The 16,568-nt window shown below is 47.5% G+C and overlaps 6 protein-coding genes and 2 non-coding genes across 8 annotated transcripts; 4 read left to right on the forward strand and 4 right to left on the reverse strand.

Annotated features, from left to right (window-relative positions):
- Positions 1-90: 90 nt before the first annotated feature.
- B0J16DRAFT_418161 (uncharacterized protein) lies at positions 91-2,580 on the forward strand (the record flags this gene model as incomplete). Its single annotated transcript, XM_046133741.1, has 9 exons — positions 91-228; positions 284-307; positions 367-488; positions 542-969; positions 1,019-1,237; positions 1,283-1,308; positions 1,358-1,756; positions 1,807-2,051; positions 2,102-2,580. The coding sequence occupies 9 exons, from the start codon at positions 91-93 to the stop codon at positions 2,502-2,504; spliced, it is 2,004 nt and encodes a 667-aa protein (XP_045979052.1). The 3' UTR covers positions 2,505-2,580.
- Positions 2,581-2,892: 312 nt separating this feature from the next.
- Positions 2,893-4,949, forward strand: B0J16DRAFT_184345 (uncharacterized protein). The gene is made up of 4 exons (XM_046122682.1): positions 2,893-3,041; positions 3,101-3,244; positions 3,316-4,048; positions 4,098-4,949. Exons 1-4 carry the CDS (start codon positions 3,010-3,012, stop codon positions 4,524-4,526), a joined length of 1,338 nt encoding a protein of 445 aa, XP_045979053.1. The 5' UTR covers positions 2,893-3,009; the 3' UTR covers positions 4,527-4,949.
- Positions 4,818-4,889, forward strand: B0J16DRAFT_t286. Its single transcript has one exon. It is a non-coding gene; the product is annotated as a tRNA-Thr (tRNA).
- A 422-nt stretch (positions 4,950-5,371) lies between the features above and the next one.
- B0J16DRAFT_324169 (uncharacterized protein) lies at positions 5,372-5,911 on the reverse strand (the record flags this gene model as incomplete). The annotated part of the gene is made up of 1 exon (XM_046125811.1): positions 5,372-5,911. The coding sequence occupies one exon, from the start codon at positions 5,909-5,911 to the stop codon at positions 5,372-5,374; it is 540 nt and encodes a 179-aa protein (XP_045979054.1).
- A 944-nt stretch (positions 5,912-6,855) lies between these two features.
- Positions 6,856-8,191, reverse strand: B0J16DRAFT_349061 (chaperonin 10-like protein). The gene has a single exon (XM_046128836.1). The coding sequence runs from the start codon at positions 7,998-8,000 to the stop codon at positions 6,966-6,968; it is 1,035 nt and encodes a 344-aa protein (XP_045979055.1). The 5' UTR covers positions 8,001-8,191; the 3' UTR covers positions 6,856-6,965.
- Positions 8,192-8,793: 602 nt separating this feature from the next.
- Positions 8,794-11,187, forward strand: B0J16DRAFT_310210 (uncharacterized protein). The gene is made up of 3 exons (XM_046124950.1): positions 8,794-9,178; positions 9,239-9,535; positions 9,588-11,187. Exons 1-3 carry the CDS (start codon positions 8,807-8,809, stop codon positions 11,151-11,153), a joined length of 2,235 nt encoding a protein of 744 aa, XP_045979056.1. The 5' UTR covers positions 8,794-8,806; the 3' UTR covers positions 11,154-11,187.
- On the reverse strand, positions 11,188-16,526 carry B0J16DRAFT_349064 (putative ABC multidrug transporter). The gene is made up of 8 exons (XM_046128837.1): positions 16,144-16,526; positions 15,310-16,091; positions 13,526-15,258; positions 13,151-13,461; positions 12,933-13,096; positions 12,836-12,885; positions 12,145-12,541; positions 11,188-12,087 (listed from the first exon to the last, which is right to left on the reverse strand). Exons 1-8 carry the CDS (start codon positions 16,336-16,338, stop codon positions 11,334-11,336), a joined length of 4,386 nt encoding a protein of 1,461 aa, XP_045979057.1. The 5' UTR covers positions 16,339-16,526; the 3' UTR covers positions 11,188-11,333.
- Positions 12,660-12,770, reverse strand: B0J16DRAFT_t298. The gene has a single exon. It is a non-coding gene; the product is annotated as a tRNA-Leu (tRNA).
- Positions 16,527-16,568: the final 42 nt, after the last annotated feature.

The raw sequence follows: 16,568 nt of genomic DNA on the forward strand, positions 1-16,568 counted from the left end.
TTCAACGAAGAGGCTCCGCTGTGCTCATTGGCTAATTCCTGATCCACCCACGGAAACACGCGGATCTCCGCGCTGTTCCGATGCTTTGTCATGTCACTTCTCTCCTTTGGCATTCACTGTATGATGACAAACCTTGAACTGTTCAATACCAAGACATCCGCTATGGAAAACCGCGCGTCTCCGAACAACGAGCAGACTGCGAACAAACCATCAATAATCCGACGCTCGGTACAGTGGCTCAGATATGCCCACAATGGAGATCATTAGCTAACATGCTTACCAGTGTGATCAATGTCGAATGAGAAAGGTATTGTCTATCGCTTCGAATGTGATTCTTCAGTTTATTCTGACAAATGTCTTCTGTAGATCCGTTGCGATGGGGGAACTCCCTGCTCCAACTGCCGATCCGCCCGTGTCGACTGCAACTACAGCAGGATCGCGCCTCGAACATCAGCCGTTCGGCAGCGGATCCAGGTATCTGAGAACTAGTAACTCATGTCTCTTTCATCCCATGGTGCTTGTCGCTGATAGCTTTCGGTAGCGGAGAAAAGATCGACGCTATTTCTCGCGATGTTAGCGACATCAAGTCCCTGTTGGCAGGTCTTGGCGTGAGCCGGACAGCAGCCATACCGTCGTTGGAAGAGCATCGTCCCGCCCCAGCGCCTCAAAAGAAAGGTGATGAACACCCAAGGGGTCAAGACGTGCCTCGGAGTATTCCTCTTCGACAGTGGGATCATTCTTCGCATATCATCACTTTCATCAAGTCCGTTGTTCAGGAGGGTACCTCAGCTTATCCCAATTCTGAATGGGATGACACCATCACTTCACTGAAGAGCCTTGTTGATGCTTTGGAGAACCCTCAGTCGGCGAGGAAACTGGCCTCACCAGAGCTTACGGTTAATATTCTAGAAGGAACTCCATCAGTGCCAAATTTGGAGGCTGTTCTCGGAATTTTGCGATGGGCAAAGGGTATGTTGTTGAGAACATTTCTGCCGAATAAGTGCTAAGGCTCCTCCAGAGCATTCTTCAGATTTCCGAATCTCCTGGATCTGCAGGTTTCTCCCTCTTGATAAATTCCTGGACATCTGCACTAAAGTGTGGTTCGGTGTTGGTGAACCAAGCCTTCCAGAGAAGATTATCGCAAATAGCTTCATAGCATATGTTTCCGCCGAGTACAGTGTCGTTCATGGGGATATAAGATACAGAAGCTACTGTCAGCATCATCGATCACTTGTTGGTAAGCTTGTTGGAAATTTACCTCTGCTATTGACACCATCCATAGAGGTCGTCACTGCAATGACTCTGGGGGTAGGTCTTTCCAAATCCATGATGACCGAGGAGAACTAATACTTTGCAGTCTTTGTATATGGTTGAGGAGGGTAGGGTATCACATGCCTGGATACTGATCTCGAATGCAATGACAGCTTGTCAGACACTGGGTTACCATCGAGCCGATAGATACTCGGGCGGCGACAAGGATATGCAGACTCAGTTGTTCTGGGCGGTGTACACATATGAGAATAGTTTGTCGCTGCGGCTAGGTCGGTGTTCTGGTATCAGAGATTCTGATATTACCTTACCCATTGAGCGGAACCAGCACAGGGCTATCCGACTTGGAAGGATCCAAGGAAAGGTATACAATCAATTATATAGCCCAGAAGGACTTGCTTCAGCGGATGATGTGCGTGGAGAGGCTGCCGAAGGCCTGGCGCAGCAGGTTCAAGCGATCATAGACGAAAGTCAGGCAGATGTCGCGGTAAGAATGACCCATATGAGAGTACGAACTATCTGACACAGCATTTTCAGGTGGCATTGAGTCGTAACACTGGCATCGATGAGGATCCTGCTAGGGTCATCTACCTACACTGCGACCTAGTATGCCAGTCATCCTTGATGGGGATGATCCTCAAAGCAATTCCTAGTTCCACGGACACGGGCGCCATGGACAGATGCGTCACTGTTGCGCGCAATACATTGGACTTACATGAGCAGTGCATGAAACTTGTGAATGGGTGTAAAGACCCTTTACTCATCAAGAGATACATCAGCTGGTATGCACCCTGCTTAGAACAATGGTCCTTGTGCTAACATTACCATGAAGGGCTATCTTACATACACCTTTCTTTCCGTTCAGTATTGTTTTCGAGAATGCGATACGCCATGCAAATGCAGACGATCTAGACCGGTTAGACAGATTTTCTGCTTCATTTATGTCAGACAGCGTCGACAATGAGGGAGCGACTCATCCATATCGATTATACGAATTGCTCAGTCAAGCTGCCCGCCTCTGTGTCCAGCTAAGCCCAACCTCGGCGCACAGCAGCTCAACAGCGCCGAGCTCTGGTGATATGACTATGGAAGATCTTGGGATCAACAATTTGTCAGATGGAAGAGCTGGAGATGTAATGCTCGATAGGGGACGGGATGAATTGTTCAGTATCGGTGACTGGTTTCAAGGTAACCAGCAATTTCTGCAACTACTCCACGAAGATATATCGTATTAATTAAGCACTCGTATATGGTATCAAGTTAAGAGACCTGGCGATATCATTGGTCTTTAGCCTCTTTTGTGAGAATTTCTGTGGGATGCAATTTCGGCTGATCACATGCAAAAGTGTTCGGCGATAAGACCGCCCCAACCAAGCACATGTACCCTTATCATGTGGTCGTTCACGAGATTCTTTTCCTTGTCTTTTTCATCTCCCCTGCCGGCAATTCCGAGAGCCACACTGAATCAGATTCTGACATCAGCTCATGACCGAAACCAGGTATAACTATCGACCCACACGTAAGCCGAGGCATTGGGCTGAATCCAGACCTCCCCAACAGAAATATGTATTTTTAGGCCACATGCACTTATCATGACGGATCTTGTCGTATCATGATGCTATATTATCGTTTAATTATGAATGGTCTTCCGCCTCGCCCTGTCTTCACCGCTAGATCTAAGTCAACACCATGTCTTCACCCGTGATATCCACCCTTTGAGTTCTTCCTCACCATAACAAGATGTCAGCGCCATATGCTTTATTTGATATCAGGTATTTTCTACTTCTCGTACTTATCTCCCTGAACTATTGAGTCTAACGGCGTTAAACAGACTTGAACGAGATTTCGTTGTCTTCTGGGGCAACCAATATGAATCTTCAGATCAAATTGTCAAGGGGGTCGTAGTTCTTTGCTTACAATCCCCTCTCAAGCTCGAAGACGTCAGAGTCCGCTTAGATGGGGCAGTTCGTCATTCGTGAGTTATCCTCCACTTTTGACCCCTTTCTCCTCTCTGTTGGAACGATTTCAGGCTAATAAGACGACAAGGTGGTTGACAGATCCTGGTGTAGCCCAAAATACCAACATCTTCAAGCACAAATGGCCTTCACTCGTAGGAGCAACAGGTAAAGGCTTGAGCTTACCAGCTGGTAATTATGAGTGGCCTTTTGAGCTCGTCCTACCAGGAGACACACCGGAGAGCCTCGAAGGCATTCCGGACGCAGGTATTACCTATACACTACGGGCGACTATCAACAGAGGCAAGCTAGCTCGACATATCAGCTGCAACAAAAGGCTCCGAATCATCCGCACGTTAGCCCCGACCGCTCTTGAGTTCATACACAGCGTGAGCGTAGAGCAGACTTGGGTTAACAAAGTGGACTACTCGATATCCATACCAAGTAAAGCGGTTACCTTCGGCGGCTCTGTACCTTTGGAAATACGCCTTACGCCACTGGCCAAAGGTCTCGACCTGCAACGGATCGTGGTGAAGTTAGTCGAGTTCCATGAATTCAGCATGCATAGTAGACACTACGTCTATACTCGAGAACACAAGAGCCAGCGCGAAGTTACTCACTGGGACATCAATATTACGACAGAGCAGTACTGGCAGGACAATATTGAAGAAACGAATCAAGAAGGTTGGGCCATCAAACAATCACTGGAGCTTCCCAAGACGCTTGCGGAATGTTCCCAGGATATTGACGCCCATGGGATAAAGATCTATCATAAGCTCAAGTTACATATTCCCATTCGGAATCAAGATGGGCACGTCTCACATGTGAGTCCCCTCTGATCCTTTGAAAAGCCTTCTGAAACTGATTTCACAGCTTGACATGGGCATTCCTATCTACATCTTCATATCGCCATTGGTCAACCTCGATAGCCAGGGAAATATGACCAATCAATCACCTAGCACAATGAACCAAGAGAGTGACTTTATCGGACCACCTTTATATGGTGATCATGTTCTTGACCAGCTCTACAGTACGCTTGAGACTTTGCAAGCACCTGTTCAGAACACACAGCCAGATTCTATAGATATAGGCACAACACAAGACAGGACTCGTCTTGAACCAGGCCGTATACCCAACAGTCAAGCCAGTCCATCGCGCAGCTCGTCCGAGTCGATTTCCACTGATTCAGACGATTTGCTAGAGCTCAGTAGAGTACCAACATACCGTACTGCCCTGCGGGCTCCTGCGCAATGTCACAATCAGCCCCCTGGGTACGAAGATACAACACAATACAATCACTGATAGATCAACCATAATTTATACACGCATAATGCTTGAGTTGACGGGAATACCCTAGTCTTGGAGAAAGAAATAGAAGAAAACATATCCCAAATTTAGAAGAGCTCGATCATCTATCTAGTACCGTGCAAAGGCCAGCGACAAGAGGACATCAGATCAAAGGGTTGAAGGTTGTTATACACCTTGCTTTCAACCTTCATCATACGATCGTATCGGGGTTATATTCACGAGTTCTTCTCTCTGCGGACTGTATGGACTGTATTTTGCTCGCCCGCTCTCAACCAATCAGAACGCGCCGCGTTGGCTCAGTGGTAGAGCGTGTCACTAGTAATGACAAGGTCCAAGGTTCGATCCCTTGACGTGGCATGCATTTCGATAAATGAGGAATATCTTCGTCAATTCCTTTTTTGCCTCTTCTTTTGGAAAAGCCTATTGTCTCTCCAGCGTTGATAGGTATGCTCGGTTCTTCAAAAGGTATACTTCCTAATTGCTGGTGAGAATATGGTCACGATTATTGCAGGATTTCTGTAGTATGAAAGATTCAGAGTTCTACAAATATAATTTATTTGCAATCTAGCTAACTCTGCTAATAAGGACTTAAGCTACTACTAGCTTGGCGTCTGGCCTCTGTTTCTGATTATCGCCCAACTTCACAATCCTCTGTTAGCGGCGTAGCTCTAGTCTTACTTACCTTCTGGGGAAGGGGAGGCTGAATTCCGTTCTCTCTTCATACTTTCCTTGTTTTTTTGTTTTTTTTTGTTCTTTTCTGTTACAACTCGTTATCTACTCCGCGGCCATTGAGACTGAAAAGTCTGGATCAACTAAAGGGTCAAGATCAGAGTCTATGCCTAGGCCTGCTCCAAAAGAATAGCCAAGCTGAACAGGAGACCCCAGAGCAAGAGAAGACCCCAGATCAAGAACACAGAAAAGAGCAGAAGTCGTGACGAGATCAGGGCGAGACCCAAGACAAAGTAAAGGCCCAAAGCAACATAAGACTCGAGATGTTCAAGAGAGGCAGAGTCAAGAGAGTCAAAATCCAGAAGGAATTCAAGACCATCAACAGACTCAAGATCGTCGGGGGAATCAAAATCATCAAGAGACTCAGAGTCATCGACGAACTCGAAATCGAAAAAATACTCGAGACCATCAAGTGAATCAAGGTCAGCAAGAGACTCGAGATCAAAAAGAGACTCAATATCAGTAAGAAGGTCGAGAGAAGTATCGCTTTTGGGGCTCTTGGGACACATCTTGCAATCTCCGGGGTGGTACTTGAAGAGAAGGAACATACCGGGGCAGACGTCGTCCGAGAGGGGATCGGCCAGGATGATAGGTTGAGTGATGTTACCGCAGTGGACACACTTGTAAACGTCGATAAGGATTCCGTACATCTTGACTGGGTTTCTAGGGTTGTGGTTCAGAAGATAGAAGAATAAGTAAAGAGGTTGCGTTATGCAAAGCTGATTGCTGAGGTTGGTAAGGAGAGGAAAGACGAAGTCAAGATTGCTCATGGAAAGGATGAGGACTAAATGCTCATCACACGTGATGCTTTGTGAACAGTCCCGCGTTAACATACCTGTGTTCCTTATGTTTGATCTCTGATCAATGTCTACCTACGTGCCAAATTATTCACCATCGTCGTCCCGGTGTGTTTACTAGCTGGATACATGTTCTGGGGCACGAGCTGTAGTACGGGTCATAACTTGGGCAATAATGATACTGTTCAGACCCGACCTCTGTCTAGGTTCCCAGTATTGCAAGCTTCCTGTTCCTTCAGTGTTCCGTCTTGGCAATAACTTGCCCTGAACGGCAGCTCTGCTCTGCTTCTCAGCGCTGCATGTAACGTATAATACTCTTGTCCGAAGGATCACGTGTAAGTCCATTCCCACATTGAATGCTCCATCATTAGGGTGGATTCTTCACTCGGGGCATGCGGGTGACTATCCAGAATGGGGACTCAAGTATGTCTATCTTTTCTTTCAAATTTAGCATTGCGAGTTAGCCCCAACCAGTGTGTAAGACGTGTTCACATGACGCAATTTTAATTAAAGCTTGTCGCGTTGAAAGCGCGTCCGTGTCGTGATGCACTAAGCCTAGTAGACCAGCTACTTACCCGGAATAAAGCTGTTCCGGGCTCAATTGCTCATTCTCTCTAATCCTCAATTCAACAATTCACAGCCACGATTTGAAAGTCATGGTTTTGTGAGAAATAATATTTGAACAGCCCCCCAAACAGTCCAAGACATACAATAAAACTGGATGTTATTATCTAAGCAATACGGAGCCTAATCAGTACCTTCTTCCTGATGATAGATAGACTAGTTATTGCAAAAGTCCTCGATTAGATTCTACATAACCTGCTCTAGGGTAGGACATGAAGTACAAATTTGGATTAAGTAATCTCTCGCTAAGCTAGCCAAACCAATCAAATCATCGACATCCTTCTCAAAGAGCAGCGTCGGGGTCCACGCGAACAAAACAAGAGCCGACTCCAGGGACTTTACCCCAAGTCTCATGAGGTTCCCTGATGTTCTCCAAGTCCCACGTCTTCTTAATTGGCACCACAAATTTCCCATCAATGAGCATGTTCATGACAGCGTAGAGATCCTCCATGTAAGTCGATCGGTCACGGTCGATGTAGTAAAAACTTGTGCTTCTTCTCGAGACAAGACATCCATTCTTGGCCAGGAGCTTCATTTGCGGGAGGAACTGCGATCGCGGTTTCGCGTCCTCGCCCTGGAGAATGTTCATGTTTCCGCCAAACCCGACAAGGCGGCTGGGTTCATTCCGGATGAGAATGTCCCACGAATCATCATAGTGTTCAAAGCCAATTGGATCGTAGACAACATGCGCGCCACCGCGCTGCTTCATCTCAGCCATCCAGTTTTTGTCATTGTATGTAAATGGCGTTACTCCAAGCTCCCGGAGCGAAGCGTGGTTGCGCTCAGACGCGGTGCCATAAACTTCAGCGCCTTCGAGTAAGCACAGGGTCATGGTGGCATAACCAACAGCCCCACTGATGGAGTGGATGAAAACGCGCTGGCCCTTCTTGACCAGATCTGTAGCCCGATAAACCAGGCCATAAGCGGTATTCCAATCAAGAATGACACCAAGCGCTTGACGCATATCAACATGTTCAGGAATTGAGATCAAGTACTTTTCAGCGACATTGATCTTCTGTGCCTCTGAGTCGTACACGGTGAGAGCTGCGACGACTTGGCCAGGACGGAATTTGGAAGATTTGGGGCCGTTAGCGCTGACACGACCGATGAAGCAGTAGCCTGGTGTCAATGGTGCGCTCTTTTGCATGGGGTATGTGCCAATTCGCATTTGGATGTCGGCGCCGGAAAAGCCAGAGTAGATGACATCGCATTGGACTTGGTGTTTTGAGGGAGGAGGTATTTGGGCTGTGACGACGCTCACGTTGGAAGGGCCGCCAAAGGCAGAGTAGACGACTTTGCGGATGGTATGAGTAGTCATTTTGGGTGTAAATTTGGATGTGTGCAGAGATAGAATGTGTGTACAAAGTGTGTTGTGAATGATTGATGCTATCTGAAAAATAATTACATTCTTGGCGAGGATTCTTTATTTATTTATCTCAAGTGAAGATGACACCTCAACAAGGCCTTTGCCTCTCATCATGCTCATCTTCAATGTCAAATTGTTGTCGCTCTTTTCTCGCTCTCGACTGAACCAATTAGAGACCTCGCTGACCGCTGCACTGTCTCGTCCTTCGCTCGTCCTCGCGCGAGGAAGATAGAGAGGAGACCCACAAATGCGCGAAAAACGAGTGGTCAACTGGGGTGTCTTGACTGTGGCAGTGCGGCTCAGATTTCTGTGCTGACTGTTCGCTTGTCTTAGGATAACAACTGGTCCGACTCCGCCCCGTAGCTGCTGCCTGCTGTTTGATGGATCCCCGAGTCAGGTTTCTTTCCTGGCTCTGAGGCCATGACTCAGGACTCACGATGCAGCAGACTTTGGGGTCAATTCGACAGCATCTTCTTCTACCTGGCACTTACTACTTATATGTCTTGATTATGATAAGCAGACGCAGCACTAAGTCTTCGAACCTATATGATTTACGTTTTTGCATTTTATCCGAGATCCATATGGAAGTTGCAGACCCATCCTTGACTCGTGCACGGTAAGTTGTTGGTTGGGTCGTCTCGTAAAATCACGCGGGTCGCTTAAGAAAACCGTGAATGGGGTATGGATAAATAAATAAATAGGAACCAAATCCCTCTTTTTTATTTGTTATGCACACCGATCTCTGCTTTACTGTAACCATGTTGCCCTCTCTAAAATCAGTATCCTCTGCACGTGTATCTGCTGAGGATATGCTAGATGACGAGCCCTCATCACCCATCTTTTACCTGGAAACGTCAGATGACGAACCACCATCATCGCCTCTCATTGTCGTAGGTGGAACCTCATCATACTACCGAAGATTCTACGAAAGATCAGACCTTGAGGATTTCTTCCATGGAGCCTTCCTTGCTTGCATTAGAGAGATGGACGATCCTTTGCCTAGTCTAGAAGAGGTCAAGAACAAGTATACCGAGTCCTTTGTCGTCACCATCGATGATAAGGAGAGATATCGGGAACCTTGGTCCAGTATCGAAGAATGTTGGGACAAGAGGTTGACTGAAGGCCCTCCAGTAAGTGGTTATGTATCAATAGTCGTGCAAGAATGGATTGGTTGCTGATGTGTGTTGCAGAAGAAAGATGGAATTTTAATGTTACCAGGATATGGGCTTCCGCTAAGTCATGGGATCACAAGCGAAAATCGCGAGCCGTTTCTTTTGGGACTCGACCCTGAAGACTGGCATGCGCGAACATTGACAAATCGCGAAGTGTGTATGCTCGAGCTGATTGAAGCCATCACAAACAAACCTGAATGGTGGATCAAGGTACAGGACCAAGAAATTGTAGCCAAATGGAAGCAAGAGGCTCTTCAGGCGCCTTGGGAGAGTTTCCAGAAGAATGCCGACTTCACAGAAGAGATGGCACAAAAGGTAGGCAAATACGATGTTCACTGGATCGTGATCCTTCACTAACAATTTATAGTGTTTTGACGAACTAGTGGCAAAGGCGCGGCTGTACGAGGAAACCTCCCTAATTCCTGTCATGGATTACTCCGCATGTGTAGTCAAATCAGACAAGCTCTTGACGTTTCAACTGACAGAGAAACTCAAAGCTGCTGTGTCATCACTCGAAGACGTCCCTGAGTACTGTCGAGATTGGCACCCAGGGAGCGACGAGAAAGTCCTTGATTTGGTTCATCCATCGCTTTGGCCGTTGATTTATGGCAAATCACAGATCGTTGCCGACGAGTACATTCCACTCAACCAATGCCTTGAATTCTGTGGTGGAGGTACAACTATTCCCATACCCTCGAGGCCACGCCTAGCCAGATTGCGAGAGTATTCGGGTAACACATGGGATCGTGATTTGTCAGAAAAACGTGCATTGTCAACAGCATTTCAGTGGCTCCCTTGCGACGTTGATATCACAGGGGAGAAGCCACAGATTATGAGTTATATCAACAATCTTCACCCTGTCCGACATGCTGATCTATATCCCGTCATCGAAGAATTAATAGAGAAAGCTCTACCTGCTTGGGACCTTGTGTGTCGCTCGACATCTCGACGCAGCAACTTTCCGCGATTGGAGGAGATCTTCAAGGTCGAGCGAGAGTGCCGTACAGTTGAGTACTGTGGACCACCTCGTGGGCGTATCTACCTTTGCCATCCAGGAAAGGTCCCGAGAGAGATACTCGAACAACACATGAATATTAATGCGGATGATCATGATCTGCGCAACAGGCCTGGCTATGATGAAACGGCAGCTGCGTGGTTCAAAGAAACACACCCGGTTAAACTTCCAAATGTCGCCTCGAAGCGAAGCTACCCCCTTGATGCCAGCTCCATCAAAACAAAAGACTTCTTCGACAACACGTCTCGCATTCAAGTCATTGTCAAGCTGGCTAATATTCATCTAACGCCCGAGAAACCAAAATATGACGGTGGGTCGTGGCATGTCGAAGGTCAATTCAATGAGCATATTTGCGCAACGGCATTATATTATTATGATTGCGAGAACGTCACCGATTCGCATCTTGCGTTCAGAACGTGGGCAGATGGAGATTGCTTGAGTGAAGAGCTGTATCACGAACAATACGATTATGCCGGCATTGAGCAGATCTTTGCAATAAAGGCCAATGACGGAGATAAGATGCAACGAATTGGTAGTGTTCTCACTCGTGAAGGTCGCGCTTTGATCTTCCCGAATGTATACCAGCACCAAGTTCAACCCTTTGAGTTGCAGGATAAAACTCGTCCCGGACATCGCAAGATCGTTGCACTGTTTCTTGTTGACCCAAACATTCCGATCATTTCGACTGGTAACGTGGCTCCGCAACAGAAGGACTGGTGGACAGAGAAGGTGATGGAAAATGAACCGCTGAGGTCGTTTCCGAATGAGATCAGGGATATGATCACTGAAGAAGTCACTTATCCAATTGGCTTAGAAGAGGCAAAGGCAATAAGAGAGAAACTCATGCGGGAACGAAAGAAGGACAAAGTAAGTATAAGAGGCTACGGATCGAACGAATGGTCCTTCTGTGAGCACTGATGATCTACATACTGGACAGTAGAAGAATTGTTACGCCTCGGAAAAACTCAAAATAGTCGACCCAAAGCAACTAAACTATTTTATATCTTATGCTCTCGGTGGTCAAGCTTTCTAATACATATATTGGCAAGGCTCAATTGCGGTTGAGAAACCCTTGTCTATGTCTCGCTGTGCTCTTGTTCATTTGCCTCCCGCTCGAACCAGATCTCCAAACCTACTTCCAGGCTCTCCCGCCAACTTTTCAGGAACACCTACTTCAACAATTTCCCCAGAATCCATGACGACAACTCTATCGAAATCCATTATTATGTCCAGTCGATGGCTCACTGCTACGACCGTGTAGTTCTTGAACTCTGTTCTTATGATCTCTTGCATGACGCGCTCAGTCTCATGGTCAACACTCGAACTGACTTCATCGAGAAGCAGTATACCAGTGTCGGTAGCAGTGCCCGTAAGACCTATATTTCGAGCTCGGACTCGGCGTCGTAGTAACACACGGCCCAATGAGAGAAGTTGACGTTGTCCTGCGCTAAGTGAATCTGCACTCATTCCTGAGTCCAGCCCGCCTAGTCCATGAACGAAATGCCATAAGCCAACTGTCATAAGCACAGATTGACACTCTTCGTGGGTTGAGACATCAAAAGGATCCAAGTTTAACTTGAACGTAGTTCCGTCAGGTAGGAACACAGCTTCTTGAGGTACGGCTAGAATGCGTTGTCGGAGGGCTGGTCGGTCGATCTGACTGAGTGGCATACCATCAATGATAACTTCTCCACCGTTGCTGGATAATGGGTCAAGTAGCTTCAGAAGAAGTGCGACGAGACTGGATTTACCGCTACCAGTGCGCCCACAAATGGCAACCTTCTCGCCGGGTTTGATCTCGAGGTTGATGTTGCGTAGAGCAATCTTTGCCGCCTCATCGGTATCGGAAGGACTAAGAAGTCATTAGATATGACCGTAAGCTTCATAGAAGGGCAAGCTTGATACTCACTCATAGCTTGCGAACACATCCCTGATCGTGAGTGCACCATTTGGTGGCCATTGCTCATCAGGAACACGATCCTCTTCTTCCTTATTCTCAGGCTTTACCTTTTCATTGAACGCTTTAAGCCGTGCTACAGCTCCAATTGAGGTCTCAAGCTTTGTCCACCAGGTAATGATTCCTGAAAGACTTTCTCCAAAGTTCATAAGAGTGACCAAAGCTGCACCCGTGAAAGCCGTGTTGGAGTGGAGCCGGACCGCAAGGGTGGTTAGAATCGCAGCGATAACCATGACGATGAGGTTCAAGACAAGGTTAAGCCATTGCTGGATCATGATTAGAAGATATGCTGGGCGTTGGCTAGAGTCGACAAGGTGAACATTCTTTTCGACATCTTGTGGGATGAAGCCTGGGTGGACCATGTTAGCAGTTGAGGTTGATCTTATCTCGCAACGCAGGATCCATGTCTAGCTCCAATCCAAAAAAGGGAAACTAGATAAAAAGATGCTCAAGAAACAAAAGAGAAATGCCAAGATTGGGATTCGAACCCAAGCATCTTTCGATACCGCAAGAACCCTAGATGACTAGAGAAGACTCTTGTCTTGAGTGCGGCGCCTTAACCGCTCGGCCATCTTGGCTGTGTTCGTTTATGAAAAAATAATCGATATTACAAAACATGTTGGCTAGCCGTGAATTTACTTACCAAAAGCCCGCAGAGTTGCAATACCCTTACGCGTATCCAGGAAATGTGTACTGACAAACATTAGTCACAAAAGTTACAACCGATCAAAGAAACTTACTAGAGAGGACTTTTAGTTTCCAGGTCCAACAGACGTAATTGACGCGACGTTCGAAGATAGAACTTCTGAACGACCCAAAGCAGTGCAATCAGGAAAGGATAGCTGATGGCTATGAATGGTGAGGAAGTTACCATCACCGCAGCTTGACCCAATGCTTGAGCAACCTGTCATCTCCGTCAGAATAAAAGAGTCTCGATAGCGACCGTGAGCCGACTTACAGAAAACAGGGTAGACAGAAGCGCTGATGGAAGCTCTGTGTCGACCAAGTTCAAGTCCTGCGAAAATAAATTGGTGACGACTCCAGTGTCTGTCGTCGTGAAGAAGCGAAGTGGTGCCTGAATCAGTGTCTGAAGAGCATCGTGATGAAGGCTGGCGCCGGCTCTTTTCACGAAGATGATGAAGATGCAGATACCGAGTAGGAGAAGCGAGATCAAGCCGCACAGGTTCAGCAAAGCATAGATACCGGCGTAGTAACCGTAAGGATGCGCGGGAGTGCTCGAGTACACATCATCCGTCCAGAATTTGAGCCCTATCACGGAGGTTAGAATGATGACCTTTCTTTGACCTCGTACATCGAAATGTATTGGACTTACAGATTGTTGGGAAATTCGTAAAGAACCCCCAGAGCGAAGCAAAGAACAAGCTGAGGACTACAAAGATAGGACCGACGCTCTTGGTATAATGCCCGTAAACACTCCGGTCACCATGCTGGCGCGAGCCATCTTCATCAGCGGTGACAGACAGGGCACTCCGAGCTGGTGGGACACCGACTTCGAACTTGGCAGTCTCGGAGTGATCCTCAGAAACGCTTCTCTCCGAAGTGATATCACTATCGGAAGAACTCTTCAGACCAATCGAATGAACATATCCCGGACGCTCCATCAACTCATTGAAGGAACCTTGTTCAATCACAGTTCGGTTGCCCAACGCTACAATGTGGTCCGCAGCGGGCAAGTGTCGGACACTATGTGTGCACAGAACAACGGTTGTTCCATGCTGTCTTAGAAGCCCATCGGGTCCAAAGACACGGCGGAATACTTGCTCCTCGGTATCTGCGTCCAGGCCACTGAACACATCATCCAGAATCAAGAGGTCGGTCTGTAGGTACAAAGCGCGAGCTAGAGACACGCGCTGCTTCTGACCACCAGACAAAGTGATTCCATCGGAGCCGATACAGGTTTGATCGCCTTGTTCTAGCGTAGCAAGATCATAGCCGAGCAACGTAGCGTCGATGACTGCAGAGTATCGTTCGGGATCAAATGGAGAGAAGCCAATGATGTTGTCTCGGATTGCGCCGTTGAAGAGAAATGCTGTTTGGTCGCAAAAACCAACGTGGGGAGATCGGGTACCTAGCGACACGCTGCCCTTTCGATAAGGAATTTCGCCGAGGAGTGCCTTGCTTAGCGTTGACTTGCCTGCGCCTACTGACCCAACAACTATTGTGAGAGAAGACTTTGCTATGTTCAAGTTGACGTCTTCCAATGCGAAGTCGTTCTCCTTCCACCCGAATGATCCATCAGTGACGGTCATAGCATCTGGCGCATCCTCTTTAGAAGTTGATGATGGGTCTGTGTTGTTGGTAGACTCCTCCTCCAAAACCGCATCTGTGAGAAATCGACGGTAATCAGAACGGGTCTCACATTCGAGGAAGGACTGAATCCGCCCTAAACATGCCACAGCTGACATCAACTGAGGAACCATTCCGAAGATGTCTGATAGAGGGCTTGTCAAAAGCAGCAGGTAAGCCAGACTGGTAAACATCCGTGTCGCATCCAGCTCCTTCTGAGCAAATGCCAATGTCAGCGGGGGACTAAGCAACAGAGGAATAAACCCAAGAAGCGCCGCAATGATGTAGATTTTGCGAAACTTGGCTCCAGCAGCCAGCTCATCTACCCGAAGCTTCTGCACAAACGCAGTGACTGGACCAGCAAGACCCGACATCTTGATGTTCTTCATACTGCTGATAACAGTAGCCGTGAGACCGACACGCTTCTGAACACCGTTCATCCACGCTCTTTGCGAGTCACCGGCAAAGTTCATAACCAGCATCAGACATGCGACACAGACACCGACTACTGCCATTGGTGCAACGAAGACGATGCCGAGTTGACTGTGGAGCATGTACCCTGCTAGAGCGACTTGAATGATTGCAGCCCAGATGTCGTGGAGTGGGATCAGGCCCATGTGAATGCGTTCAATGTCTGTGCTCATGAGGGTGAGTCCAGCGTTGTCATCGCTGACTCCGATACGAGACTGGGTGGCCTTGATGTAGGTCTCGATGACCAGTATTGACCGGGCCATGGTGCGCAGTCGGTTGTGAAAGTACCTGTATGCCGAGCGTTAACGCAGCCTTGAGTGTCCCCCAAGATTGACTTACCAGCAAAGTGCCCAGGAAATCGCAATGCCAGAGTAGATCAGAACACTCGCAGCAATAAGACCATATCCGATGTTGTTGCCAATCTTAGGCTCGGATAAGTGAGCCAGCAGTCTCTCAATAAACAGCGGTTGGCAAAAGGTGAAACCCAGAAGCGCCAAGCGTGGAAGAACCGGTAGAAGTAGAGGGATCTTCAGCGTGCAGATTAATACCTTGACCAATCCCAACTTGCTAGCCTTGAGCTTCGAGTAGTCCATGTGCTTAGAGAACTCCTCGTGCAAGACCTCGCCATGAAGTGACGTATCAAGGGGAAATAGATCCTCAAGTCGTAGCACTTTGTGATACCCTTCCAGGAAGATCTTGTTCAGCCAGAAGAAGACGCCGAGAGAGAAGATTCCGCTCGTTTCTTCCGGACTTCGCTCCTTTTCGTTCCAAACCACATACTTTGTCTTTCGTTGAGCTTCAAGTAGCAAAATGGCAAGTTTGAGGGCAATCGTCGCAGTGAAAATACTGCTGTAAGTCAATTCTGGTTTTATCGTCCAGGTCAAGAATAATGTCCTGGCTTGGACGGCATCGAAAAGCAGCGTCAGGAATAAATAGCTGCTGAGCAGAACAGATGGTCGCAGACTCTTGCGATGGTCAATCAGGCTCAGAAGGGCCATCAATAGAGCCGAAACGAGTTTGAGAACCGAAGAGGCTATAAAAATGCCAGTGGCTTGAAAAGTACCCAACGCGACGAGAATAACGAGCGATAGTTCGAGGCAGACGTACGTCGCGATTGAAGTCTGTCGGATCGTGGTTAGCATGGCAACAATGAGCATGGCGTCAAAGTCGTACCAGTTTAATGAGCTGGAACACAGGAGCTTCGACCACAGTGGGCTTCCTAGCCTGACTGAGCGAACGCCATATCGAAAATACGATGAACAAGGCTGATGGAATGATAGAGAAGAACAATTGTTCGAATTGAACATTAAAGTCAAAGCCTGGTTCGTTCAGCTCAAGCAAATCGCTCTGCCCGCTGAAAGAAGCCATCTTAGGCCTGGAACTACAGGGATGGCGTGCACTGTAATGTTGGAGTATACACTAAAAGTTCCAACTCCTCAAGATGTGCGAATCTCACAAATGCGAAAGCTGGGCGGATGAAGCAGTTAAATAAAATCGCATCCCATCCCCAAACATAAGCGAAATACATTTCCCGAGTAGGAAGCTGCTTCAAAGAGCTGTTGGTTTGGTTGTTGGTAAGCAAGCTCGTTGATTTTCCA

This window comes from Fusarium flagelliforme, assembly GCF_020744385.1.
Source record: "Fusarium flagelliforme strain FIESC 12 MPI-CAGE-AA-0113 chromosome Unknown B0J16scaffold_7, whole genome shotgun sequence".
Lineage (NCBI taxonomy): Eukaryota > Fungi > Ascomycota > Sordariomycetes > Hypocreales > Nectriaceae > Fusarium > Fusarium flagelliforme.